Raw genomic sequence first — 26545 nt, 5'->3', positions numbered from 1 at the left:
CTGGATGTTGGAGTGGTTCTCCCAGGCCCTTTTGAACAGTGGAAGTTAAAGCAGAGCTCGTTTTATGCTTAACCCCAAGAAAAGTCAGATTCAGACTTTACGGCCAATGGCCAAGTGTGTATGTGAGACAGAGCGCAGGGCAACGGGGTGGCCTGCCTGCCCAGCCCATTTTGCCTGCACCAAAGGAAGGAAGACCCACAACCTTGTTCTATCCCCAACAAGCCCGGAGCCCTGAAGGGAAGCCACCTCCGTAGTGACCAAGAGCTGGGCTGGGATGCTTCTCAGTTGAGTCCAGGCAAACACCCTAGCCCACTGAGGATTGTTACAGAGGGTCTGGCAAACTGAGGGTCCACCAGGCCCCCAGTCTCCCATAGTTAAGACAAAAAAACTCAGTCAGAACCTTTTGGTCAGTTTTGTTTTATATGTCCAGACAATCAAGGCTCACTGTTACAGCAATGGCCCAGCTGCCACCTGGGAGGTACATGACACAGAGGTGGCATTAGCAGAGGCTCTCCTTGCCCTCCACCCCAACAGCACAGCTGTGTGCACACAACACTCACACCCACACATAGGACAGAGGAAAGACTTGGGAAGGCCACAGTGAGGCTCACCCACTTCTAGTAACACGTGCACAAAGCTTTGGTTCACAATGGTGCATCTGCCTGTTTTAAGGGCAAACAGTCACGGTCAAATGATTCACAGCTGCAGACAGGAGGCAAGACAGAAGCAAGTGTATAATTACAGCAACTTGATTGAGGATTCTGTTTTATAAAGGTCAACACAGAAGCCAACCTTGGTCACACAGGCGCTGAGGGAGGGATACACTGGGTGGCCCACAAGGCCAACATTGTCTTCCTGGAAGCAAACACCATCCACAGGGGATGTGGTGAACAGGCACACCCCAAGAACATGAACAATGCAACCCAGTGCTGGGTTCCTGTATCTGGCAGTGCACCATGAGCATGTGGCACCCTGAATAGGTGCTTGGGAACAGGAAACGGATGGCTAACCACCACTACCTTGCATATGGGGACAACCCAGGGCACCAAGCACACCCACATCCCCTGGGACTCAGGGCAGGGTCACATCTATCCCTGCACCTGTCCACAGGGGCCACCTGGAGAGCACAGGCTGCTGGTCAGGAGTAAGCTGGTCACCAGGCCTGGCTGCACAAGGCAGCTGCCTCTGAAATCCAGTGAAGCCACCGTCCATGTGCTTGCACCAAATCTGGAAAGGAGTGCCATTTCGTGATCAAGAATGGATTGCACTAAAGGTCCTTGTTTCCTCTTAAATAAACCCACGTGCTAAAATGCATTAATTGTTCATATCTGCTACATAATTCCAAATCTATCTTCTACACACTGTAAAAGTTTCTTTCCAAATGCTAAAATATCATAAAAGCTTTAAAAATTAAGGGTGGACAGAGGGACTCGGCTGTGCAAAAATCTTTAGTAAAAAGTTGCCAGAGGCCAGCAAAGATAGGGGGCCTTGATGTCTAAGAAGGTGTGTTTTTAGGGCATTAAGACTTACGCAGGCGGCCCTGGCCAGGTAGCTCAGTTAGAGCGTCATCCCAATACACCAAGGTTGCGGGTCTGATCCCCAGTCAGGGTACATACAGGGACCAATCAATGAACGCATAAATAACTGGAACAACAAATCCATGTTTCTCTCTCTCTAAAATCAATGAAATAAAAATTAAAAACAGAAAAATGGACCACACCCCAGCTCAGGGCTTGGGCAAAAAGCCAGGCTGAGACTCACACTAGCTGGATAAAACACCTTGATGATTTTCCTGAAATCTCTGAAAAATAGTTCTGATGCTAAAGTTGTGTTTATTTTCAACCAAAAAGGCCCGAAATGGTCATACCTGTTACATCTTCAGACAAAAAGTGAAAACACAGGAGACAGGAAAGGGGCAGGGGTGCCAGCATGAGCCCTCTCACCAGGTCCCTGCAGTGGCCCAGGGGAGTCCTGGGCACAGGGCGTCATATGCCTTGACCATCGCTTTCTCATTTCATCTTGTCATCAACTACTATTTCTTGTCAGTGCAGGTTATGTACTAAAACTCATGAAAACCTTCATAAAACCAGGCTCCAGCAAGTCCACACAAGCAGAGGTCATCTCCAAGCTCGGCTTCCACCTGTGCAGGCAGGCTGGGTTGATGTGCTAACATGTCCAGTCAGACCTGTGGGTGGCCCCCCAGGAAATGGTACGGTACGGTACGGTATGGTACAGTACGTGGCCCTGGCTGTCCCCACGCACTGGAGCTCCACCCCTCAGACATGTGACTGTAGGAGAGGAACTTAGATTGGCGGCAAGAGGCTGCAGAGTGAGTGGTGCATGGTCTCCCTGGCAGCAGAGCTGGCAGCCCCCACGCCCAGTCTGCCATGTCCTCACACGTCCACGGTGCACAGGGGTTCGCCACCAGGCTGGGCAGATGCCACAATAGACATCTTGGGCTTCTTCCGCGTCTCCTCCTAGAAAAGCAACAAAGGTCAGGGATGCCAGTGAGGTGAGAACATGCTGCAGTTGAACTTCATGAAAGAAGCTCCAGAGGGAAACAGGTGGGTGGGTGGGGGGAGCCCAGCAGACTTCTGCCAGGCAGCCTCTGGAGCAGGAAGGCACCCATGCTCTGCCATTTCAGGCTGGAAGGAGGGAAGTGGGCCACGCAGGGGGCTGGGTGCGAGTCACCCTGGACAGCAGAGTACCACATGACTCCCTGGGAATAAGGACACACACTAAAAAGTGAAGGGCCAAGGAGGTCACAGCCACCAGGGATAAACCACCTGGGTGGGTTTCTTTCCTGACCCCCCACTGAGGGCAGGAGTGAGGCATCTCCTGTACCCAAAAGGCCACAAAGACAACAGATGCCTCCTTCAGGGTTTATTCAGACTCAGGCTGATACCACAGCTGCACAGGTCAGAGCCCAGAGGCCCCCTGAGTGGGTGGCTTTAGGAAGCAGCACAGACACTGAGCCCTACCCGGGTTTAACTGTTCCGTGACCCATACTCCGCCCTCAGAACTGCTGAGGACTCCAAGAGGAAGAGATCCATGATGGCAGTCTGTCACCCACAACCTGAGTTGGGGGTAGGAGGGGCACGGTGACTGGCCAGTGCACTGTCCTTGTCCTCAAACAGCCAAGCACCATGTGGAGACCCAGAGTCCAGCACTCAAGAAGCTTGGCCCTGCACAACCACAGGTCAGGGCTGCCAGTTCTCTAATTTGACTACATAAAAGTGATTTTAGCACAAGCATCATGAATGCTGAAACTCAAGGACAAGCAAATCTAATGTGGAAGGACTGGGGCTTTTCAGGTGCCTGGGCACTGCCAGGGTCTCAGAAGCCAGTGACAGGTTCCTAGGGGATGGCTTCCCCCCACGCCCAGCTGCCACGGTGCGACACAGCTTGATATGCTCCCCCTGCCTTGGGGACGAGGGTGAGGGAGCCACGGCCATGCTCACCCTCTCCTCGGCCAGCCTCTTCATCTCCTCCTGCAGCTTGCTCAGGATGTGCAGATTCGGCTTGTTCTTCTTTGCATACTGCTGCAGCTCAATCACGCTCTTGTCCGAGGTCTCCTGGGGAGCACAGTGCCTCCGTCTCAGGACTGCCCGGGACCCCACACCAGCCGCCCTACCTTCAACCTATGCGGAGAGCCTTGTGCGGTCCACGCTGCCCCCATGGCCCCATCCTCAGTGGACAGAAAGCCATAACCTCCTCCCTTCACAAGACAAAAGCACCCTGGCACCCAGCTGTCTCTGCTCCTTCCCAGATTACAAGGACGATGGACATGGCTTCGGACAGAGCCGCCAGCCAGACCCTCGCTATGCGCAGAGCCCTCTGACTGAAGTAATGCCTAGGCTGGGAGGCCACCAGCCCCAGTCACTGAGCTCTCTGCATGCCCTAGACTTTCAGTGCAAGACCAAAATGTCCTGAGGCCCTCCATCTCTCTGGACAACTGCTGTACCTGGGATGCCAGGACCCACCTGCCTTCCAAAAGCCCCATGGTTCAGGGCTGTGCCTGAGCTGGACCCCTTGCCCTCCAGCTTAGACAGGGTTCCCCCTGACAGTCAAAGTGGGCTTCCTCTCCCTCAGTCTTAGCCTCAGAGGATGCACAGGAGGAAGGTATATACAAAAGGCGCAGTAAGTTTCATCTGCATTGCATCCAAGTTTTTTCAACAACACATATTCTGAGGTTCCTCTAAGCACATTGGGGGCCCGTGTCACCTCCCTCACCCTGCCTTGTCATGCCCAGAGTAAGAGCATCTTCAGGAATAGTCTGAGGGTTCACAGCGTGTTCCTCTGAGTCACTCCCTGCAGTCCCCACCCTCTACACTGACCACCCCTCCACTTACTACAGTGCTGATAATGCAGACCATTTCCATAAACATCAGGGAAAATTAAAAAAAATAAACACTCACCTCCCAGTACTTCCCTCCACCCAACAAGGCACACAAACCTAAGGGTATTGGTTTAAATCTCAAGATCTTGGCAAAAGCAACATAAGCAAAAGAGATGACACAAAGGCTGTTGAATTAAAGGTCAATGACTGTGTTTGTTGCCAAGGGTTGCGCTTGCGTGCTCACTCTCCCTCAGCCACTGGGTGGCCTCAGATGAGCACAAGGGCTCCTGTTACTGGACTAAGGACTCAGGACGGGCCGCCAGCACTCACCATCTGCCTATCCTACTGCTCTAGTCCCCTTCCCACACTGCCAGAGCCAGGCCCAAGCCCCTTGAGCAGGGAAGACCCCCAGCCCTACAAAGTCACTGACATGGCCCAGCAGAGAGCCCAAGAGAGGCAGCCATGAACAAGAGCAGAGCTGCTCAACTCCATCCCCAGTGACAGTGGGACTCCAGGGTCGGGAGAGAAGTCCCGTTACCTGTTTGACCATCTTGCTGCTTTCACGGCCATACATTCGCAGTAAAGACCCCCAGTTCTTGACATGTGGGTGCAGCAGCTGAAGGATTTTCTGAGAGGCTAACTGTTTCCCGACTCTCTTATTTTTACCTGTGAAGGGAGGAAGGATACACAGATAAGGAGTCACGAACATCCAGCTGTCCACACAGCCACCTTGCCTAAAAAGGAGCTCATCTGACCTCACCCACCCCAAGCTGAGGGCACATTCTACAGGAAGGGGGTGAAGAACTGCTCTCTACCAAGCTGAGCACTAGCACCTCACAAACCCCAGACCAGGACCCACCCTATCCCACTTTGCAGAAGAGCCCATCAGAGGCTCGAGAAGATACAGATGTGACCGAGGTAGGTCTTAAAAAGAGTCCTCCCTCTCAACACAAACAACCCCACATTTCCAGACACATGAAGAGCGGCAACGAGGCCTTGTGAAGCATGAAGCCTGAGGCTCCTTGGAGGCAGGCACTAGAAGGCCCACAGGAGTTGTTTACGGAGGGTCCATATGGGCTTTCGAGGTTTCTAAACAGAGGGACGGCAGGGCCAGGATGGAGAGCGGGTCTGGAGAAAAGCAAGTACTAAGTGGGCACTCTGGCTGAGCAGGCCAAGGCAAGCCACACTTCTACACAGGGCCCCCCAGCTTGGAGGCCCTTACCAGGCCCAACACCAGGACCCCTCCTCAGTGGGACTGGTGTCTGCAGGAGCGCAGGACACACCAGGTCTCAGTGCGGACCTGAAGTTTCCCCAGAGTCAATTTGTGTACTACCCTCTGATTTACACAGCACTGGTTTTGTGTTATAGTAGTTATACAAAGTTTAAGAAGTTACTTCAAAACTCAAGTTAGGGAAAGAGCACAGGCAGTACACACAGACCAGAAGGCAGAGGGGCAGCACACACTCAACACAGGAAGGCAGAGCGTGGCAAGCCAGGGGCCCTACTACTGTTTGAGTAGGATGCCCCCCACCACAGGGACCAAGGGCTGGTAGGGGGCCGAGGTGGCAGAAGGGGAACGCAAGGCCTAGACACAATGACCAGTCTGACCCTGGGAGAGGGAGGAGGGGAGAGGCAGCATAGAAAGAGGACTACCATCGTCAAGCCTCAGGCTAGCTGTGTTTCAGAGGTCGACGTGGGATGCTGGTGGACACAAGCATACGCAGTTAGTGCACGTGGCTGGAGCTCAGGAGCAACAGTAGGGCGGTGGCCTCAGACCAAGCCACAGGGGCTCGAAGCTCTCAGAGCGACCACACAGAAGGGAGCCAACAGGGCAACACTCTCAGCGGCCATCTGACCGCATGGACGGGGGGGGGGGGGGTCCTTACACCAGCCGCGCACTGTGTGCTTGCCGCATGCCATGACATATTCACTCTTCTGGTTTTTACCAGGAACTACTTCAAACTTGATGGATGTGTCACCCATTCCATGGTTTCTTCAAGAGAAAACAAAGACAATGGTTGACAGCTGAGGAGGAGGAAATAACTGCTTCCAGAGAGTTCTTTAAGGGCTCTCAGAAGACAATGCCAACCCTTTTCCCAAAAGTGCTTCTCAACTGAAGAAGGCAAGATTCTCTAAGTACATCCAACCCCATCCCACAGGGCTCTGAGGGACCGCCAGGCAGGGGGGCTTCTGTGCCCGCAGAGAGCACTTGCGACAGCTCAGCCTTTAGCAATGCCTCTTGAGCCAGGATAAACAGACAGTAAGGATGTTGGGCACCCAGAAAGAAGTCCCCACAACCTGATTTAGGACAGAAAGCCCCCATCCTACCTTTTAAGGCACTCGTGGAGGATCTGATAGGGAGACAACAGTCCGGCCTTGCTGGTCAACTCATACACCCGCGAGTCCTCAATGCTGATGTGGTTAAAGTACTGCAAAACAAAGCAGCCGCTCCTGAGTGCAGGCCTTGCAGAGCTGCTCCCCAGGCCCCCCCGAGGCTTCCCGCCCTCCTTAGTGCCTCGTGGGGCACCTCACACCCCCTTCACTGTCAAGCTGGCCTCAGAGACACAGGAGAGGAGCCGCAGTGAACCAGGCTGAAGAGAGTGCCCAGGATGGGGTGAGAGACCCTGGTGCGGCCAAGACTGGGGCTGCACAGCCAGCCTAGAGAGCCTTTCCTGGATCTGATCTTTAGATTTCACACAATTAGTTAGAAATCTAAAGATAAAACAACTTTTGAAGAAAAGCTTGAAGATCATTGTGAGATTACAGAAGAGAGAAGGCAGGCCAAGAAAAGCTCCTTCTTAATCGGCTGATTTCCCTGAAGGCTGCAAAGGGCCTGGCTAGGCTCTGGTCTCAAACACCAAGTCGTCCTGGATTTAAAACTGATCATTGTGATCAAATAGAAAGGTTAAGAAGGGTTAACAGGAAACCACTTAACAAATTAAGGGGGGAAAGCAAAGCTCTGCACAACAGAGACAGATGCTGGCCAGCAGTGGCTCTCCTGGTAAACTCAGGAAGCCACTCAGGAGCATGGCCCACCTCCCCAGTTGGGGACTGAGTTAGGTCTTCTGGGGTTGCCATAACAAAGTACCACAAACTGGGTGGCTTTAAACAACAGAAATTTATTTTCTCTCAATTCTGGAAGCCAAAAGTCCAGAAATCAAGGTGTCAGCAGGGCCCCGGCTCCTGCAGCCTCTCAGGGACCTTCCTTCCTTGACTGTTCCAGCTTCAGTGGCCCCAAGCTTTCCTTGGCTTGTGGCAGCATAAATCCCATCCTCACATGGTATCTCTCCACCTCCCTCCCCTCTCCTTGTAAGAACACACAACACAGCTGCTCTGAGCAGGGAGGGGGTGCCTCTACCTCCACCTGCTTCAGTGAGGCGGCCAGCTCACTGCAACTGAGCCAAGGAAGTGCTGCTGATTCTGTGAGCAGGAAATCCTCTTGCTATCATTTGGCTATTTGTCTTCCAACAGGGGCCCACAAGGCATCTCCACTCTCGAGTTCCCACATGAGTGTAGGTCAGTTTCCAGGAAAACCTGCTCACAGTAAGTCAGGCCCAGGCCCTGAATGCATCCTTAATGGGTGGTTAGGCAGCCAATCCATCAGCACTGTCTGTATTTCTCATCCACCCTGTGAAGACCCACTCTCTAACCAGCAGTCAGCACCTGGGCTGTGGACCTGCGATCAGGCCGAGCAGGAGAACCTACGCACCCTACTGCTCCAGCTTTCTCCCTGGCAGAGCTGAGGCCAACACACGTGTGCGCGACGCACTCAGAAGCCCCAAAATACCCAACAGCCTCTGGCAAAGGCCCATACCACAATTATCAAATAGCTGATGGTAAACCTGCCCAGGGGAGTGTGGGTACTCCAACTCAAGACAGCACAGGCAAAGGACCGAAGGGACCCACGGAGAGCAGCACAGGAGAGCCCAGGAGGTTAGTGCCTGACAGACAGTGAAAGACCACACGGAAGCACCACAAAGAACCCAACACCCGTAAATTCAAAAATTTAGATAAAACAGGGCAATTGCTGGCAAATACAAACTACCTGCATTGCCCTATTCCAATGATTTCAACCTTTTTCACCTCCGGGCACACATAAACTAATTACTAAAATTCTGTGTCACACCAAAAAAATATATATTTTTTGCCAATCTGAGAAAAAAATAGGTATAATTTTTATTTATTCATACTGGACAGCTATTGTTGTGTTGGCTGTTAACATTTTTTAATTGACAATCTAAGGGAAAAAAAGGTCAGCACCCTGACTAAATAGAAAGGCACTGCATGTGTTAACAATTCTTGCAGCGCACTGGTTGAAAACTGCGGGCAAAGGGCAAAGTGCTGTGCAAGGGGAGGGGTGCCGAGCTCCCTGCCCTCTTCACGGGCACCCCTCTTCCTCTAGGTCCACGGGTTCACACCAGCCCAGAAGCTCCTGAATGCCACTGGTTAGGGTTTTTTATGGAGGCTTCACTGGAGAGGCACAACTGATTACATCATTGAAATAAGTGATTAATGCAACCTCCATCCCTTTTACCCCATGGCTGAAAATTGGGGGTGGGGATGGAATGATGGTTTGGGCTGAAAGTTCCAACCCTCTAATTAAATGTAGGTTCCCCTGGCAACCAGCGCTCCCCCTGCCCCAATCCTAAGGGTCTTTCCAAAAATCACTTAATTAACATAAATAAACTCCAGTGTGGTATAAAGGGGAGTATTAAGAAAAACATCCCTGGCCAGGCAGCTTAGTTGGTGAAAGTGTCATCCTGATGTGCCAAGGTTGTGGGTTCGATCCCCAGTCAGGAAACATACAAGGACAACCAATGAATGCATAAATCAGTGGGACAACAAATCGATGTGTGTGTCTCTCTCCCCCCCCCCCCACCCCCCGCTCCCCTCCCCAAAAAAATCAGTTAAAAAAAGGGTAACAAAAAATATTCCATTCACTTTTATCAACCTGGAGCTGGTTCAAGAACTGGGAACAAAAAATAACATTGTATTACTTTAGCTCTGTCCCAGGAACCAAGGTCAAAGACCAAACATAAATTTCTTATTACAGCAAATGCCACAAACATATATGCACCTAACAACAGTCCCAAAAAACATAAATCAAAAACTGACAGAAATGAAGGGAGAAATAAACAATTTAACAATCACAACTGGAGACTTTAATACCCACTCACAGTAACGGATTAAATAGGAAGAAAACACTACACACCACCTAGACATAAAAGACATCTATCTGGCTTACTCCACCCAATAACAGCAAATATACATGCTTCTCACATGTACATGGAATGTTCTCCAGGACAGATCACATGTTAGGGTCACAAAACCACCCTAAATAAACTTAAAAGGATTGACTGAAATCATACAAACCACAATGTTTTTGAACCACAATGAATTAAGTCAAAAATTAGTAACTAAATGAAATTTGGAAGTCACAAATGTATGTAAACTAAAGTAACCATGGGTTCAAGTAACAAATTACAATGGAAATTAGAAAAATACTTTGAAATGAATGAAAACAAACACAACACAGTAAAGCTTATGGGATGAAGTTAAAATAGTACATACAAGAAAATTTATAGCTGTAAGCCCCATATATAAAAAGAAAATGTCAAATCAATACCCTAACCATGGGACACTATAAAAAGAAGGAACTAAACCCAAAGCTGGCACAAGAAAGGCTACAGCAGATATATTTAAAAGTCAACAAGACAAACCAGAAGTTGGGTCTTTGGAAAGATCAACAACACTAATAAAACTTTGGACTGATCATGAGCAAAAAGAGACTCAAGCCCTAGTTGGGTGGCTTAGTCAGTTCGAGTGTTGTCCCATACACCAAAAGGGTTGCAGGTTCAATCCTGGGTTGGGGCATGTACAGGAACCAACTGATCAATGTTTCTCTCTCACATCAATGTTTCTCTTCCCCGTGCCCCCACTCCCTCCGATCTCTAAAAATCACTAAACATGTCCTCAGGTTAGAACTTTTTAAAAAAACAGACTCTCTCAAACTGCTAAAATCAAGCACTAAAGCAGTTACATTACAACCTTACCAAAATAAAAAGGATTATAGGGAAATACTACGAGCAAATTTATGCCAATGAATTAGATAACCTAGATCAAATTTTTAAATTCCCAGAAATATACAAAGTCCCAAAAGTGGCTCAAGAAGAGATCAAAAATCTGGGTATATATAACAAGTAAAAAGATTGAACTAGACATTAAATAACTTCAAACAAATAAAATTCTAGGCCCCAATGGTTTCACAGGTAAATTCTACCAAATGTTTAAAAAATTAATACTGATCCTTTAAAAACTATTCCACACAATGGAAGAGGAACACTTTCCAACTCATTCTTTGAGGCCAGGATTCCCCAATACCAACACCAGACAAAAACATCAGAAGAAAACTATCGATCAGTATCCCCTATAAATAAATACAGCTACAAAAGTCCTTAACGAAAACACTAGGAAACCAAATCCAGAAACCCATAAAAATGATTGCATCCTGTACATCATGACCAAGTGGGATTTATGCCAGGAATGCAAGGTTGGTTTAACATTTAAAAAAAAAAAAATCAATATAATGTATCACCATAATAGTAAAGTAAAAAAAAGACAAGAACCACACGATCATCTCAACAGAGAAACAGAAAAGCTATCAGAAAAATCTAACATCTATTCTTGGCAAAAACTCTCAGCAAACCAGGAACAGAAGAAAATATTCTCAAAAATGCTGAGTGAAAGGAAAGCCAGTCACATAAGACTACATGTAATGTGATTCCATTCCCATGAAATCTTCAGAATTGGCAAACCCATAGAGACAACAAGTAAATTAGTGGTTTCCAGGTGTTGAAAGGCTAGGGATTAGAGAGAATTGGGAGTGAGTGTCAAAATATTCTAAGGTTATAGATTATTGTGATGATCATACAAGTCTGAACATACAAAACTCCACTGAACTGTAGTTTAAAAAGGTAACATTTATGGTATTTAAAATATATATCAATAAAGCTTTCATAAAAAAAGTATTCTTCAGAGTTTGAGAAGCCCTCGTTACAAATCATAGAACCAAATATACAAAAAAAAGAAAGTTCACAAGTAGTTTTAAATGGTTCTTAATAAAAAGAACAATCTAACTTTTGTTGATTCTGCCTCAAAGGTTCATTCCCACCACAGATGTATATAGGAAGTTGATTTACTTCCAAATACATTTATCATGCACAAGCAACTTCCTACTACCAATTACATGACACAGGGGATAAAAATGACATTTTTCCCATTTGCACAAAGATATGCAAGTTCCCCCTTTTATGAAATAGGAGCAAACACCACCTGAAGATTCGATCGCTGAGCACAGCCTGCACTAACCAGGCAGGACCAGCTGGGTTGGAGTCACAGCTTCACACAGGACAGAGTCATGACACTCACCTCAAGCTCTTCACTGTCTTTGGGCTTCTCTTCAGAAGTCTGTTTAACAAAGTCAGGGATGAGGATTTCCAGCGTAGCTCGGGCTATGAAAAGAAAAACCCTGAGGAGGAGGGCTGGGCCCAGCCTGCTTCCCACGTGCAGGACAGGCTACACACTGGCTCCTCTGCAGGGAGGGCCAGGGACCCCAGGGCTCAGTGGGGATCAAGGGCCCCAGGGAGCAGCAGTACTTCAGCGGCAGGGACAACAGAGGATGGAAAAGAGCATCTCCTAAGAAAAGGAGACAGCACTGGGGGCACCTTGCAGCAGATTAGGGAGAGGAGACCTGCATGTCAGAGGAATCATGTGACATGCAGGCAAATGGGTCAGCAGAACCTGGACCAAGTAGGAAGGACAGTGAACTGAGCAGGGTACATGGGTGCGGCATGCGGATGCAGCCAGACCGGAAGGATCCTCTGGAGAAAGCATCTGCAGGACAGAGCACATGCTAAGCACAGATGCTCAACTGAGCAAGGCTGCCACTCACCCCTGGGGTGAGAAAAATGGGGCACTAGAGGGACGGGGGTGTGCAACTGTCTGACCCTGCAGGGTTGTGGTGCTAGCAAGACATCCAAATGCAGGTCTCTAGACAGCAGCAGGGTCTGGGCAGAAGTGGGTCCCTGCACATGGGGAGGAGTGCAGCAGCGTCCTGCCACCAGGATGTTCCCACCCCCATACTGGGCCCTGCTCTGCGGGTTATCTGCTCCATGACCTCCGTAACACCCAGTCAGTTGAGCAAAGTCTTCTGGCAGAATTTTTCAAAAATCCACAACAGGCCTTCCTGGAGAATGGGGCAGAGTGTGTGAGCCCAGCACAGCCTCACAGAGGAAGGACAGACAATAATGCAGTATCCCAACTGTCCTCAGCATACGCTAACAAAAGAAAGCAACACAAGGGAAATGCTGAGTCCCAGGAACAAAAACATTTTCACTGACTGGAGACCCAGTGACAAAGCTTTGATAAAACTGACATATTTCGCACTGTACCAGAGGGCTGAGCCGCTCTGGAAGACAATATGGGAAGGGTAGAAACCTCAAGAATCAACCTATGGGTGCCAGGGCCTGGAATGCACCCAACGCCCACCCTGAAATGTGGTCCACTCCTAAGAAGAGGCTAAATAGCCCTCATGCTGGAACAAACGGCTTCTGGAAAGGAATGCCAGTAACTATTACTGCTGGGCACAAAAGTGAACAGCACCTACACGGTCAAAAAGAGCAATGAGCTTTAACCAGAAAACATAAGCTTTCTCACTGTTCTGCTATGCTGTGCTCAATGAGTGGCAGTCCCAAATTTGTAGTTTGAAGGGCTCAGGAAATCGTTCTCATAAATGTCAAAACCACTGTGAGAGAATGCCAACAGCATGCTGACTCACCTGTTTTTCATCTCCTAGCATACCCGCACATTCTGCTCGCTTTAAACACAAATCTACTATGAAATGTGTGCCTAGCACAGCCCAGCCAGCTCTGGGAGGAGGGGAAAGGGGTGGGAAATGTCAGCCCAGCTGCCAGTAAATAGAAAAGGGACCTTCTATTTTTATTTCTCAGGTTTTACTTTCTATATTTGAATCTTTCCAATGAGCACATAATTCTTAAAAATCAAAATAGATAATTACATAAATAAAATGGGTTCCCCACCCACACCCCTCCCACTTGGGCTGCTGCTCAGTCCTCCCTGGGCAAGGGGAGGGGCAGGCACCGCAGGCAGCGTGGGGCTCTTGACACCTCAGCAGGCACATTACCAGCTTTATTCTTCGCAAGTTTTTTGCTGCTTGCAGTTCCAGATCCATAGGTCACACCATCAATGGTCACCGAGGCGCCAAAAGGCTCACTTGGGTTCTCTTAAAATTAAAATTATTGTCTTAAAACACACTTGCCAAGACTTTAAAAGCATGCACGCACACACACACACTCTGCTCACACCAACAGACAGGGCAGGGTCAGGACTGCTGCTAGAGGCAGAGACATGGGCACTCCCTAGGCACTGAGTTGGGGCTGAGATGGTCAGCAAGCAGAGAGTACACCTGGAAGAGCTTGGACAATGGGGACCATGGGACAGTGAGCTAGAGGGGAAACGAGAGGTCAGAGGCAGCAACACCAGGGGCAGAGATCAACATCTGTGATACATGGACAGAAGACTGTGAGGGGCAGGGGTATACAGATGTAGTGAGCCAAAGAAACGACATGAAAAACAGTGAGTAATTCCTAGGTTCTGGCTTCCAAGGGGAAGACAAACTGATTTCCACAAAGGTGTGTCAAGGATGGACGGGAGAGAGCTGACGGGAAGCGCAGGCCTGAAACCCCTCATCAACCCGGGGGAGCCTGGCGACTGCAGGAGGCCTTCCTCAGAACAAGGAACAAAGAAAGATGAGGGAGGGGGGCTGTGAACAAATGAAGGCGGAAGCAGAGGGCACTGATCCTCAGGCTGCACACAGTGCCACAAAACCCAACTGCCTATCTGCAACCCTCTTCTCCCGGCCCTCCCCTCTCATTCTAGCTCAGCTAACAGCCAGCGCCCACCTCCACAGCCATGACCAAAGGAAGATGTGTGATCTTAGGACTGAGACGGGACGGTCAAACTTACCACATTCAAAGAAATTATAAACAGGGCGGACCTTGAGGACACGCTGCATGTACTCGTGCAGGATGCAGACCTCGGATTTCCCGTTGGGGTTAATGACAAATTCTGTGACAAGAAGGACCTTCTCAACAACAGTGTGAGGACCCCACTAGAAGCTAGCACTTGGGACCTGGCACCATCCAAGTGACCAGGTCACTGTGTTAGAGGATCACTGCCATGAATGTGTTGGACATCTTCATTTGCAGGGTAAACATAAGCTTTGAATTAAAATGCAACTCACACATTTTAAGATCAAATGAAAAAATAACAGTATAACTAGTCTGCAATGTTACAATTTACAAGCTCCAACTCACCTTTCTTTGTGGGTGCATCTTGCACAGATAGAGTGATGAGCTTCTGATTGGCTGGCAGGATGGGCCGCTCAGATTCGGCCTGTTTCCGTTTCATTTCTCGGTTAAACTGCCGCCGCTCTGCCCAAGTCCTGAATTTCTTCACAGTAACTTGCTCAAAGTCAAAACGCTTCTCCAGGTAGTTCCGAAATTCCTCAAGATCTGTATAAGATTTCCAGAGAACCAAATTACTAACTTTCAATGTTAAGTCGTGGACAGCAATGGCCTGCCCATCAGACAGGTCCCACCAGGCAATACCCACTTTTCTTTCCCTGTTCCTTTTGAAGGGCAAGGAAAGTAAAGAATTAGGTCCCTTCACTCAGACAGTTCAAATATTTATGGCAGGTCCTTATGAACAAAGTTCTGGAATATTCTTTTAGTTTATTTGGAGAAAGAACAAGGATTTTATTTTTTAATGAAAAAAAGATTAAAAAACAAAAAAATCAGGCAGCCTTCGGGGTCTTTCTCCCTGTATCAAAACAGGCACCCGCCTGCCAAGAGCAGTCAGGGGAGCGGTGCACCCACTGTCCATCTTGCACTCTCCCCTCCAGCCACCCTGGCGGCCTCCAAACTCAGCAACACACCCAGGCAGCTCAGGCCTTGGCACTCATCACAACTTTCCCCACTTTGTCCCTGGCTCAGCCCCACAGCTCCCCCCAGTGCCTTGCCTCCACTAAGTCCCCCCGCACCATCACTCAGTGAGGCCCCCGGGGCCCCCTACTTCCACTGTTACACCTATTACCCCTCTTCACCCCAGTACTCCTTGGAGGTTCCCATCGGCCTCGCTAGTTTCCTACCTGCCTCCTACCAGTCAAGCCCTGGCTTAAGCCCAGCGCTAAGGGCAGTGCCAGCAGAAGGTGGAGGGAGGGGTTCCATGTAGAAAGACTGAGATGCAGCCTTTTAACATAAAAGGCTGTAAAACAATAAACTTACACCCACTTAATTATAAACTGAACTATATATTTCTTTACATATGAATGCGGAGAAGTCTGGAAATAAGCACCAGCGGTCACCTCTCGCAGGGGACAGAGCTTAGAGGTCAGAGGCAGGTGTTTAAAAAAAAAACAAAACAGGGACATATTCATTCACATGTACATAAAAGATGGTGTGAAAAAATAAACCATTGCCCCACTGCCTTAAAGGGACAGCTCCCCTCTAGCTAGGTTACCGAGAAAAGCCCCAGCACACCAACAGAAGACAGGAAGCCAACTTGGATTGGGGAGGGAGGCAACACCAGACAGACAGGTTCAGGAGAGATCGAGGTTCATCCATTGGGGGAGCTGGGGGTTGAGTGAGACTCTGCCCACTCCCCAGATGTCCAAGGCCCCAGCCCTCATGCTGCTTCTCCCACATCCCTAGAAGCCATCCATCCGCCTTAGCTCTTCTAGGGCTCCTCACATGCAACAGCTATGAGACAAGCCAGGCAGCAATACAACCAGAAATCCTGAAACACAAAGTCCTCTTTGAATAAGATTCAGCGGGTGGGCTAAAATAGTTTGCCAACACTGAAGAGACAACTTAGACTTGAACGGGTAGAACTAAGCTAAAAGACACAGAAGAGAGAGTGAGAAATACCAACACACAGCCAAAAAACAGTTGCAGGGTTTAAGCGTGAAATGTCCACAGAATAGTGGAAGTTTCCCAACACCAAGTCTGTGGATTGAAGAAGCTCGTGCAGAGTGCATCAGATAAATCAAAACACCACACGAACACATCCTACTGTAAAAAAGCCAGACTTCAGGAAAGAACATAAAAGTCACCAGAGAGAAAAGGTCTGCACCGACTGCAGCCATCTCCATGGCAGCATTGGCCATGAGGGCCCAGCCAGAGCCCAGGAGTAGGGGCCTGGAGCATGGGACCCAGGCAGGGTCTCCAGACAGGGCGTGGGGACTTTCCAGCCATGCAAGAGTAGAGAGAAGTCCCCAGCAGTCCCTTCCTCATACACATAACTAGGAACAGACAGCCTTCAGCAGGAGGACGGGGACTCCGGGAAGCCGCGGAATGTAGTGGCATCCCTGCAGATAGATAGCACAAGGCAGCAAAGGGGAAAGAGAATTCCCTCTGGAAACTTACCAACTGATTCGTCTTTGCACACCTCAACTTTGGCCTTCACCTGCCCCAGGGCTCCAGGGGCGGCCTCAGCCCCCAGCGGGTCCTTCTCATCTGGGGGTCCCAAGTCAGCCCCCATGGAGTCAGGCTCCTCCAGGGGGAACTCCAGCTCTGTAGATCGGCTGAGGGGCTTGACAGGGGACACCTCCCCACTAGGGGCGAGCTCACTGTTTTGCTCCCTTTCCTCATTGTCCTTCATTTTCTTGTAATGCAGGCAGGGGATGCTACTCAGAGGAGGGTCATGTTTCTGTGGATAATAAGATTGCAACAGATTACAAGAATGGCCCAGAAGGTCTGAATATCCTGTGTCTTTCACCTGCCTTGGCTTGGCTATGATGCAATGTGTGCAGATATGCATGTTCTTGTCTGGGAATTTACAAGACTAAATTCATGACTGATGCATCCCCTACCCGTATGCTTCCCGTTCCCAAGAAGTACGGCCTGGACCAGGTGACCACCCGAGACTCTCTGTGTAGGTACACGGGGACTCCAGAGTTATGGAATGTCATGATCCACCCATCAGGCAGTGGTTCCGTAGGTGGGCGGCCACGACCTGCACAGAAGAACATCCTACAATCACTTGAAAAACACAAAAACTGTTGGGACTTTTAAAAAATTATTACATATGGCAGATAAAAATGGTAAAATGGAACAAATATGGAAAAGAACCTAAGAACTAGGCAAGGAGGGAAGTACCCCACCCTCCAGACAGAACCTATCCCAGCCAGTGCTGCCTGTTGCTTGGCACCTCCCAGCACCTCCTGTGCCTGAAACTGCTCTCGTTGTGCTTGTTTATCTGGTTTTAACCAATAGAATCCAAGTCCCTCTCTGACAGCAGGGAACTGTCTACCTTGCTCACAGCTGTACTCCTGGCCTAGAAGAGCATGTGGTGCATGAAGGAGCCTCAGCTGATGCCTCCACAGATGGTGAGCACCACGGACACTCGACTGATCACCTTCCTGCCCTGGCTGTGGCCAGAGGCACCCCAGGGGCTGGGTAAGCTTTCCTAATAAAATGCATGTCATGTCTGTTGAACACTAACTCCCTGTGACCAGGTGACAAGTCTTGATTGTACCTAAGCTGCAAAACTTTCACCAGCATGTAAAACACTACTTCAAACTAGGAAAAATCTAAATCAGTTTTAAAACACTACAACCAACCCCTTCCTCACTTTACAGGCATTCATTAATAAAAAGCTCAAGACTTGTTATCCACCTGACAGCAGGCACATGCGGTCGCCGGGAAAAGCATAGGGCAAAGATAACTAAAACTCAACTTTCTTACAGGTACTGCAATGAAGTTAAAAATTTAAGAAATAAAAGGAAAAAAAGCAAATGAAATCTTCAAAAATATATGCACGATGAAAACAGCACCAGTAATTCTCATGGAAAAGGGAGTGGCACCCCAGTACCAGGTCCTTGCCTAGCAAGGAGGGCCCCAGGCCCGACAACCGCATGTGGCGGATACTGGACAGCTGACATCAGGATGGTCCCTAGGAGGGAGTGCTACAGGTCAGAAATGTGTGAACGCCATCAGGCACTCTCCCCAGTGAGTCAGGGCCAAGAAGCTGCCTTACACCAGCTTTGAGCTAAGTTTGGAGAAAAAGCAAATGAAATACAAGCCAAGGGCAACATGGGACACAGGTGCATCTGGGCCACTCATTTATGACAATGAGTGGTCAATAAAGTGACCCCGGCTCTCTGAAGAGCTCATATGCCACTCATATGCAGTCTGTGAGCATGAGGACCAAGCTGCAACTCCTGAGAGGGAGGCACCACTTCCAGGCAGGCTGCCAGGTAGCAAAGGCTGCAGAGAAAAAGGCAGCACCCATGCAGGCAGACCGAATGGTCAGGCATACTGCTGACCTGTGCTCTGCTCAGTATGGGCACGGCTTTACCTGCTCAGAATGAGGTTGCTGAAACCACAGAAAGAGCACAAAGCACACCTGCTAGAAGAATTAAGGTGAGGTGAGGACTGCCCCTTTAATCCCTTCTCAGAAGCTGAGACCCAAGTTCATCTCCATCTGCAATCAATGAACCCAACGCCCGTCCTGCTCCAACCACTAGCCAACAGGGGCAGACATGCTGCCCACCATTGACATGTCCACTCCACAGCCAGTAGAGACTGCATTGCTTCTGGGTGCATCCTCGTGTCTTGTCTGTTTCCCCTTCACCAAACATGATTATCTTGCCCTCAAAAGCATGCCCAGACTGCTGTCTGGTATCCCAAAGGCTCGCAAACCTGCACTTCTGCTGCCCTGCGAACACTCACTACTTTTTTACCAGCCAACTTACTTTTGAGCACTGTTTTAATCTTGGTCATCATCGGCTGCACACTTGTCTCTCCATCAGACGGATGGTCACTGTCTCCTCCGTATTTCTCCTCCACTCTCCTCTTTTTGGGAGCGCAAAGGCCTTCTTCCAGAAGAGCATCAACATCATTGTCAAAATCGTCCTGCAAGACATACTGTTCAGACACCATGGTCCTGGTACCTACATTCCTGCACCACGGGCAAGCTTAATGACACTAGTGAGAATGAACAGAGAAATGAGACGCTCTCAAGGGGACCTAGGTGTGCCTTTATGGTGCATGATCATCTGAAAAAACAAGAGGGATGAAACCAACAACTGAAGCCAAAAGGCTTGGTCCAGGCACATACACCATCATGGAGCGCGTCTCAGCAGCACCTTCCAACTCAGGCTGGGTAAAAGGTACAAGGCAGGAGTGTCAGCCAAGCTTTTCATTAAAGTTAAAAAATGTGGTTTCTTTTCCAAATGAATGTTATCCCACCTTATATGGGCTTTTTTCCTCTGCAACATCAGCTTTCAAAAGATGCTGCAGTTCCCAAACACCTCTCTTTGGGTTTTGTTAAGAGCACTCCAAAGGAGAGGTCACTGACATACCTCATAGGAGAAATTCAAGGCCTCTTCATCCACTCTGTCTCTTTGCACGATTGCTTTAGCCGTGAACCCGCCTGCTCCTTCTTCATCTAGCTCCAAATTGTCAGTAAAATCTTCTAACTCATCGAGCACTGCATACTCCACTCTCTTTTCCTGATCCAGCTCATTCTCCTCATCCTTCTTATCAGCACTCTCACCCCCTATGCCTACCCCGTTACCAACACTCCCACCAAAGGGACAAGCATGCACGTCTCCACTGACAGGGCTAAGGGCCAGACCGCACTCCGCACGAGTGTCGCGCTCCACTCCTGTGTACAGCACCTTCCTGTCCTTACTCCTGCAGCTCTCGGTAAAGCTCACGCTAATCTTTACATCCTTAAGCAACTTAAGGTCAGGGGAGAACTTCCGGACCGCAGGTGCGTGCCGGGCGGTGCGTGGGCTGTGGCCACTACAGTTCGGGTCTATGAGGAGGCGGGCTTTAGAGAAGGATCCTTTGGAGAGAAGAGAAGCTCCGTAGAAGTTGAGTGGGTCCTCAGCAGGGGGTTCGGCCTGTCCATCACCACCAGAGCCAACGTCCATTACCTCTGCATCACTGGACGTTTGCAGGGGAGGTGGTGGAGACTGTTCACAGGGCAGCGCTTGGAGGGGGCAAGCACGTTTCTCCATCACCGCTTCTCCTGCGGGCTCACGCGGGAGAGGAGAGGGACTCTCATATGTCTCCATAGTAAAAGTAGTTAAGACTATTTTAAAAGACCAGTTTTTAAAAACCTTACATAAATCTATACAGCTAACATGCACAAGTCCGTCGAGACCCGGTGCCGTCCTGCCCGCGCTGCACACGCTGACGGCTTAGTCAAGCTGGCCACATTGCTCTTTTCATTAATGTAGACAGCTTTTAGAACCACTGCCTCAATTATTGGAAATCACAATGCACTCAGCTTAAATGACTGACGACTAAGCGATTCTGTCTTCATGCCAAAGTGGCACCTTTTTTCTTCTACCTGCAAAGAGATTTAAAAACATCATCACAAATGACAGAAGCCCTCCACTTCCCTGGTACCAAGAGTCAAATGCTATTAACAATGTACAGTAGGTAAAATAATACTGTCTAAAAGAAACTTTTAGGCTTTAAAACAAACTACCTTTACTTTTTGTTTCTTCAGGACCTAAGTGATAATAATTCCAAAGTTAAATACTTTATTAATTGTCCACTGTAGTCCCTACATCAGAAGCATAAAAACAACATTATCTTAAGACTCAAAAGGTTTTTTTAAAAACCTACACTGAACTTCACCGCAGCATTCCCCTAAGCTTATTAGATAAGCAAGCAAACGGTGCGAGGCTGCCCTTTCCAGAACACACATAAGGTGTGCGGCCTCCCTCCGGCCATTAGAGCAACATCAATCTACTCACCTGCCAGGGCTGGGTCAGTCAGAGGGTGAGCGCGAGACCCTCAGCTCAACTCTGCAGCACTAGGGCCTCAGAGGTACGGCCAGGCGCTCTGTTACCCTGGAACCCCAGGGCTCTCCTGGGCCCACAAGGTGGCACGTGGACCGGGACAGTGATGCAGCGTGCTGAAGTCGCCAGAGGTGGCGTGGTTCTGTTCCCAGGAGAGGAGGGGGTGGTGGCTGTGGGAAGGGAGCCAGGCCAGGATTGGTGGGGCAGCTACAGGAGACAGCTGAAGCCAAGGCACAGGGAGTTCTAAGTGCCATCTGGAGCCTGGCTCCATCCTGGGGGCAATGAGGAGCCACCGAGGGTGAGGTGACCCTCATGCCACAGTTCAATCCCTATTTGAGAAAGGAGGCTAACCACTGCGCCAGGCACAGGAGTCCTCCTGGCCAGTGGGCCTAGGAGTGAAAGAGGGACAAGAGCCTTCAAGAATAGTGAAGACACAGAGCTAACTGCTCTCCCAACTGGGTGCAGGTGGAGAGCACAGACAAGAGGGAATTGAAGGCAAATGAGTTTCTTTCCTGGAGGGACACATGTGTTCCAGCATTCAGGCAGGAGCCCTAAGGGGAATAGATGAAGTCTCCAGGCATTCCTGTCCAACAGGTGCTGAGACTACAGCTCTGGAACTGTGACTGGCCCAGAGAAAGGGGGCCAGGATGCATTACCAAGGAGCCAGTCATCAAAACTACAGAAGAGAGAGATGCCACCCAGGGAGGGAACACAGAGCAAGAAGCAGGCTGAGGACGCAACTCTGAGAAGCTTCACTCCAGAGGAAGCAGGACAAGAGGGTTGACATGAGGCTGAGAAGGAAAGCTCAGGGGGGCAATCCAAAACCCAGAGGTCTGCAGGAGGCACGGGCATCAGAGCAGTAGCACATGCAGGCGCGCATACACAGTGCAGACACACAAACACACAAATATGCCATGCACACGGGTGCAAATATGCACATGCATGCTGCTATATGCACACGGGGCACCTGGACTGACTGCACAGACAGAAGTCAGCAGACATCACCAGTTTAAAAAGTTTTTGGTAAAGGAATGGAGCACAGTGGTTGTATTGTGAAGGTAACACAGCATAAAAACCAGAGGCTTATTTAGATTTAATCAATTCATTCAACAAATACTGATTGTCTACTCCAAGGGAGGCACTACCACAAACAAGAGACAAGGTCCCCACCACCTGGACAGTTAGAAGGGCAATGACCATGGAGCTGCCACTCTTATTTCAAAGATTCTAAGATGTCCTCACTGTTCTGGTTCAATGGTAACTTAACACAATACCTCCCCCAGAGATGTTTCCATCAAAGGTGGTAAGGATGAAGGAAATGCAGCACACAGATAACGATAGATAAAGACTGAACTGCAGTAAACGCTGAGGAGGCTGCAGCCAGAGAGGCACCAGGAACACCAAGTGGAGTAAGACCAGTCTCCTGGCAACCAAGAAAGACCATTTTAAGAAAAGGACAGGCAGGTCAGCATGCCCAGCGCTACAGAACACAGATTAGACTAGGACCAAACCCGTCAGCACCTGGCAGGTCTGCCGAGACTCCCACTAGAGCCAATTTGTGACTCTGGGGGCTTTAAAAAAAAAAAAAAAAGGCTAAGATGAAGACATGAAGAGATGGGGGGATTGAAGACAAATGGCAGTACAGGAAGGGAACACTTGCTACCATGTTAAAAGGCTAAGGAGAAGCCATGTGAAAACACAAAGCAAAGGTGGTAATAGTAATAACCAAGGAAGGGAAGCCCTGAAGAGGCACAAAGGGCAGGGTTGGAGAGAAACTGTGAGCCCCTTGGGGGATCAGGAAAACCCGCCCAGCCCGAGGGCAGCAGCTCAAGGAGCAAAGCCACACAGTGTGGTGGTCCTGGGCAAGTTCCTTACTGTCCCTCTGCAAGCTTTCTCAGTCAACAAATGTTCACTGAACACCTTACAAATGGTGCACACACACTATTCTAGATGGTGAGGACACCAGATAGACAAAATCCCCGCCCCCAGGGCTCCTATTTTAACAGGAAGATAGTCAAGTTACAACTAAGAAAAACTTAGAAGCGCTCAAGAGAAAACAAAAGACTTATGGAAGGGGAGAGAGTTTCAGAAAGGGTCAACAGTGAAGGTCTCACAGCTAGCGTCCATCTGAAGGTAAGGAAAGTGAGCCAGGTGGGCCGTGGGAGTGTGAGGAGGGGACATTCCAAGCACACGGAGAACAAAGGCCCTGGGGTAGGAGTGTGGTGTGGCAGGTGAGAGCAGTGTGCCAAGGGGGTGTGAGAGGAGGCCAAGTCAATGAGGGAAAGCAAGACCAGGACTCTGGCTCTTATCTTGAGATGGGCCACTGGACAGGAGGATCCAAGCAGTGAGGTCACATGATCCAAGGACAGCAGTGGCAGCCAGCCAACTCTCAGCAGGACCCTGTTCTAAGCACTTTATGCATTTTCTTTTTTTTTTTAAATATTTTATTTATTTTTAGAGGGGAAGGGAGGGAGAAGGAGAGGGAGAGAAACATGATGTGCAAGAGAAACATTGATCGGTTGCCTCTCTCTTGCCCCTAATTGGGGGAGTGGCCCACAACCCAGGCACATGCCCTGACCAGGAATCAAACCAACAACTTTTAGGTCTGCAGGCCAGCACTCAATCCACTGAACTACACCAGCCAGGGAACTTTATACATTTTCAATTGCCAGTGCTCACACAGCACTGAGAGAAAGGTTAAGCAACTTGTTCAAGGTCACATAGCTAGAAAGTGGTGGAGCTGCTTTACCACCCAAGTAATCTAGTTCCAGTCCACACTGCCTCAATTTTACACTATCTTGCAATTTATTTTCTAATCTTTTAAAAGATTGTATTTATTTATTTTTTGAGAGGGAGACAAACATCAATGTGAGAAAAACATCGATAAGTTGCCTCTCGTACGTGCCCCGACCAAGAACAGAACCTGAAACACAGGCATGTGCCCTGATCGGGAATCAAACCAGCGACCTTTTGCTTCTCAGGATGACGTCCAATCAACTGAGCCCCACCAGTCAGGGCCACGTTACCTTGCAATTTAAAAGAACCATTCTATGGACAAAAAATTTTAGGTGAGGGTTGTGGGGAGGGGCAAGGGTGACTGCAAAAAGAATAATTAAGAGGCTCACTAGGACTGAGCTGGAGGTGGTGAGAAACGGTCCCAAGGGTTGCATGGAGGCCTTAAAGGAATCCATCTGACTTCAAACTCAAGAACAGAGCTGTCAGGCATTGAGGTGGTGAAAGCAGCATGAGAAGCGTTTTGGTGCAAAGATCAAGGTTTAGGTTTGGACACAGCTACTTGGCTGCAAAGTAACACATAGAGATGTGGAAGATGCAGCTAGGAAGGTCAGGCTGCAACTCAGGTGGAAGGCTGGGGCTGGAGATGGAGAAACGGCATTAAAGCCAGGAAGCTGGATGAGATCACCAAACAGGGGAGGGCAAGTCCAAGAGGCCACGACTGGGCAAATCAATCAGATGTTTCCTACCCCCAAGATCATGGTCAGACTATAAAACAACACTCGGGAACTGCCCCACACAGTGCCTGGCCATAGAGGGCTCAAAGGATGGTCCATCCCACTGCTGGCCTCACTACCCCCTCAGCTGACTGAACACACAGATGCAAACCTTGCTTGCCAAGCAGGACGGTAAGCTAGAAGCAGACTCACTCACAGCAGGCTTCCCTGAATCCCGACCCAGGGGTAAAACCAACACACTTGGACAGCACCCTTCTTCATTGGAAGTCCACTTACTCGGCGGACTTGGAGGCGCCGACTGTGATAGTACAACGCTGTGGCTGCGGCCTTTAGGTCAAGCCTCTCCTGCTGCGGATTCCCGCCCAACCTAGCAGCAATATGACCTCATCCATTCCTTTTGTCATCCTCCAACGGGCCTCACATCCTGTACTCACAGGCAGCACCATCGACTGGCCATTCACTCTCTTGGGTGAGTGAAGGCCTGTGAGGGGGTTGCCCGTTGCCCTGTGACTGAAAAGTCCATTCTGCTGCCAGGAAACGGAGGGTCCCGTCCTAGTGGTTGGCCTCGCAGTCACCAGCGCTAGACTGGACTGCCGAGCATCAGGTAACAAGGTACATGCAAGCATGCAAAAACGGTAAATCAAATTCCTACCATGAGCAACCCAAGTCCATCAGATGATACTTGACAGGTATCAGAGTCAACAGGTTGCCACATTACATTTATTTCTACCACGATCGTTGTTATAACAAAACCACATCCCGATTATCAACGTGATACTCAATCCATGAGCATTTAGTGGAGAAAAAGACTTGGGCGACTTCTCAGATTTCCCGCAGGGTCGTAAGCGAACACTACCATGTTCATACCTTTCCCGCCTGAAAAGCGATGCTACAGCTTCGGGCCCACAGGCGAGGGGTTTCTTTACACTCGGGCTGTTAACACGGGCGGAAAGCGACCAGTGGCGGCCCGCCCCCCAGCTGCAGTCCCCCACCGTCCCACCGCCGCCGCCGGGCGGAACCCCGGCCCAGCGCTCTCCCAGGACCCCGGCCACAGAGCTTCACAAAGGCCGAGACTCCGCGTGGCCATGCCCGCCTCACGCCCACCCGCCCAGCCCCGCCCCGCCGTGCCGCCGGGGCCTGCGGCCCTCCTCCCGAGAGGGTAAGGGCGCACCCTCGCGCAGGCCGCAGAGCCCGCCCGGCCCGCGGGGCGCCCCTCGCGCCCCGCACCTACCTCCGGCACCCGCGGCGTGCCCGAGCTGCCGGTAGCCCGACCACAATAGGTAGACCCCTCACAGCCGACCACCGCCGCCAACCAGAAAGGCCACCCAGGCTCTCCCGGGTCGGCGGGACCCGCCTGCCGCGCGGGCGGGCGGAGGGCGGGCCTTGGCGGCGCGCGGCCAATCCCTGGGCGCGACCGCCTCGCATTGGGGAAACCGCGGAGCGGGCTGCAGAGGCCGCCAATCGGCAGCGCAGGGCGCTCGCGGCCTCGGCGCGTAGCCCAATAGCGCGGTCGCGTGGGCGGGACCAGACGCTGAGGTCGCGGCCTCGCTAACGGTCGTAGTCCGGGCGGGGCTCGTCCGTAGAGAGCGACCGCCGCGAGGAGCGCCGGGAACGGGGCGCGCGCGGAATGCCGGGAACAAGGGAGCGCGGGGAACGCTGGGAACGGAGCGGGTCACGGGGGATGCCGGGAACACCTGGAGCACAGGGCGCTTCCGTGGTCCTGGGCTTCAGGCCGTCTCCAGTCTACACAGTGCCGTAGAGACTGTCCACGCAGACATTTCCCAATTAAAATCATTAATCATAATCGTTAGGTAGAAAAGGACAAGCATCCTCAATTGT

The 26545-nt window shown here is 50.1% G+C and overlaps 1 protein-coding gene across 3 annotated transcripts; it reads right to left on the bottom strand.

The window, feature by feature from the left end:
• Positions 1 to 409: 409 nt before the first annotated feature.
• DGCR8 (DGCR8 microprocessor complex subunit) lies at positions 410 to 26056 on the bottom strand. 3 transcript variants are annotated; one of them, XM_054592802.1, is made up of 15 exons: positions 25938 to 26056; positions 25359 to 25639; positions 19782 to 20779; positions 19173 to 19332; positions 17289 to 17431; positions 16843 to 17125; positions 14734 to 14931; positions 14384 to 14485; positions 13542 to 13640; positions 11768 to 11850; positions 6668 to 6768; positions 6226 to 6332; positions 4878 to 5005; positions 3462 to 3575; positions 410 to 2477 (listed from the first exon to the last, which is right to left on the bottom strand). In XM_054592802.1, exons 3-15 carry the CDS (start codon positions 20499 to 20501, stop codon positions 2394 to 2396), a joined length of 2322 nt encoding a protein of 773 aa, XP_054448777.1. In that variant the 5' UTR covers positions 20502 to 20779; positions 25359 to 25639; positions 25938 to 26056; the 3' UTR covers positions 410 to 2393. The 3 variants fall into 3 exon arrangements, with proteins under 3 accessions (XP_054448777.1, XP_054448778.1, XP_054448779.1); XM_054592803.1 differs by having other exon boundaries at positions 25574 to 25639; XM_054592804.1 differs by lacking the exons at positions 25359 to 25639; positions 25938 to 26056 and adding an exon at positions 21192 to 22192.
• Positions 26057 to 26545: the final 489 nt, after the last annotated feature.

Source organism: Pteronotus mesoamericanus, unplaced genomic scaffold (genome assembly GCF_021234165.1).
Source record: "Pteronotus mesoamericanus isolate MK-2021 breed Mesoamerican mustached bat unplaced genomic scaffold, CSHL_Meso_final scaffold_371, whole genome shotgun sequence".
In the NCBI taxonomy this organism is placed as follows: Eukaryota; Metazoa; Chordata; class Mammalia; order Chiroptera; family Mormoopidae; genus Pteronotus; species Pteronotus mesoamericanus.
Note: the sequence above shows the minus strand (reverse complement) of the source record. Positions and strands in the feature narration are given on the sequence as shown.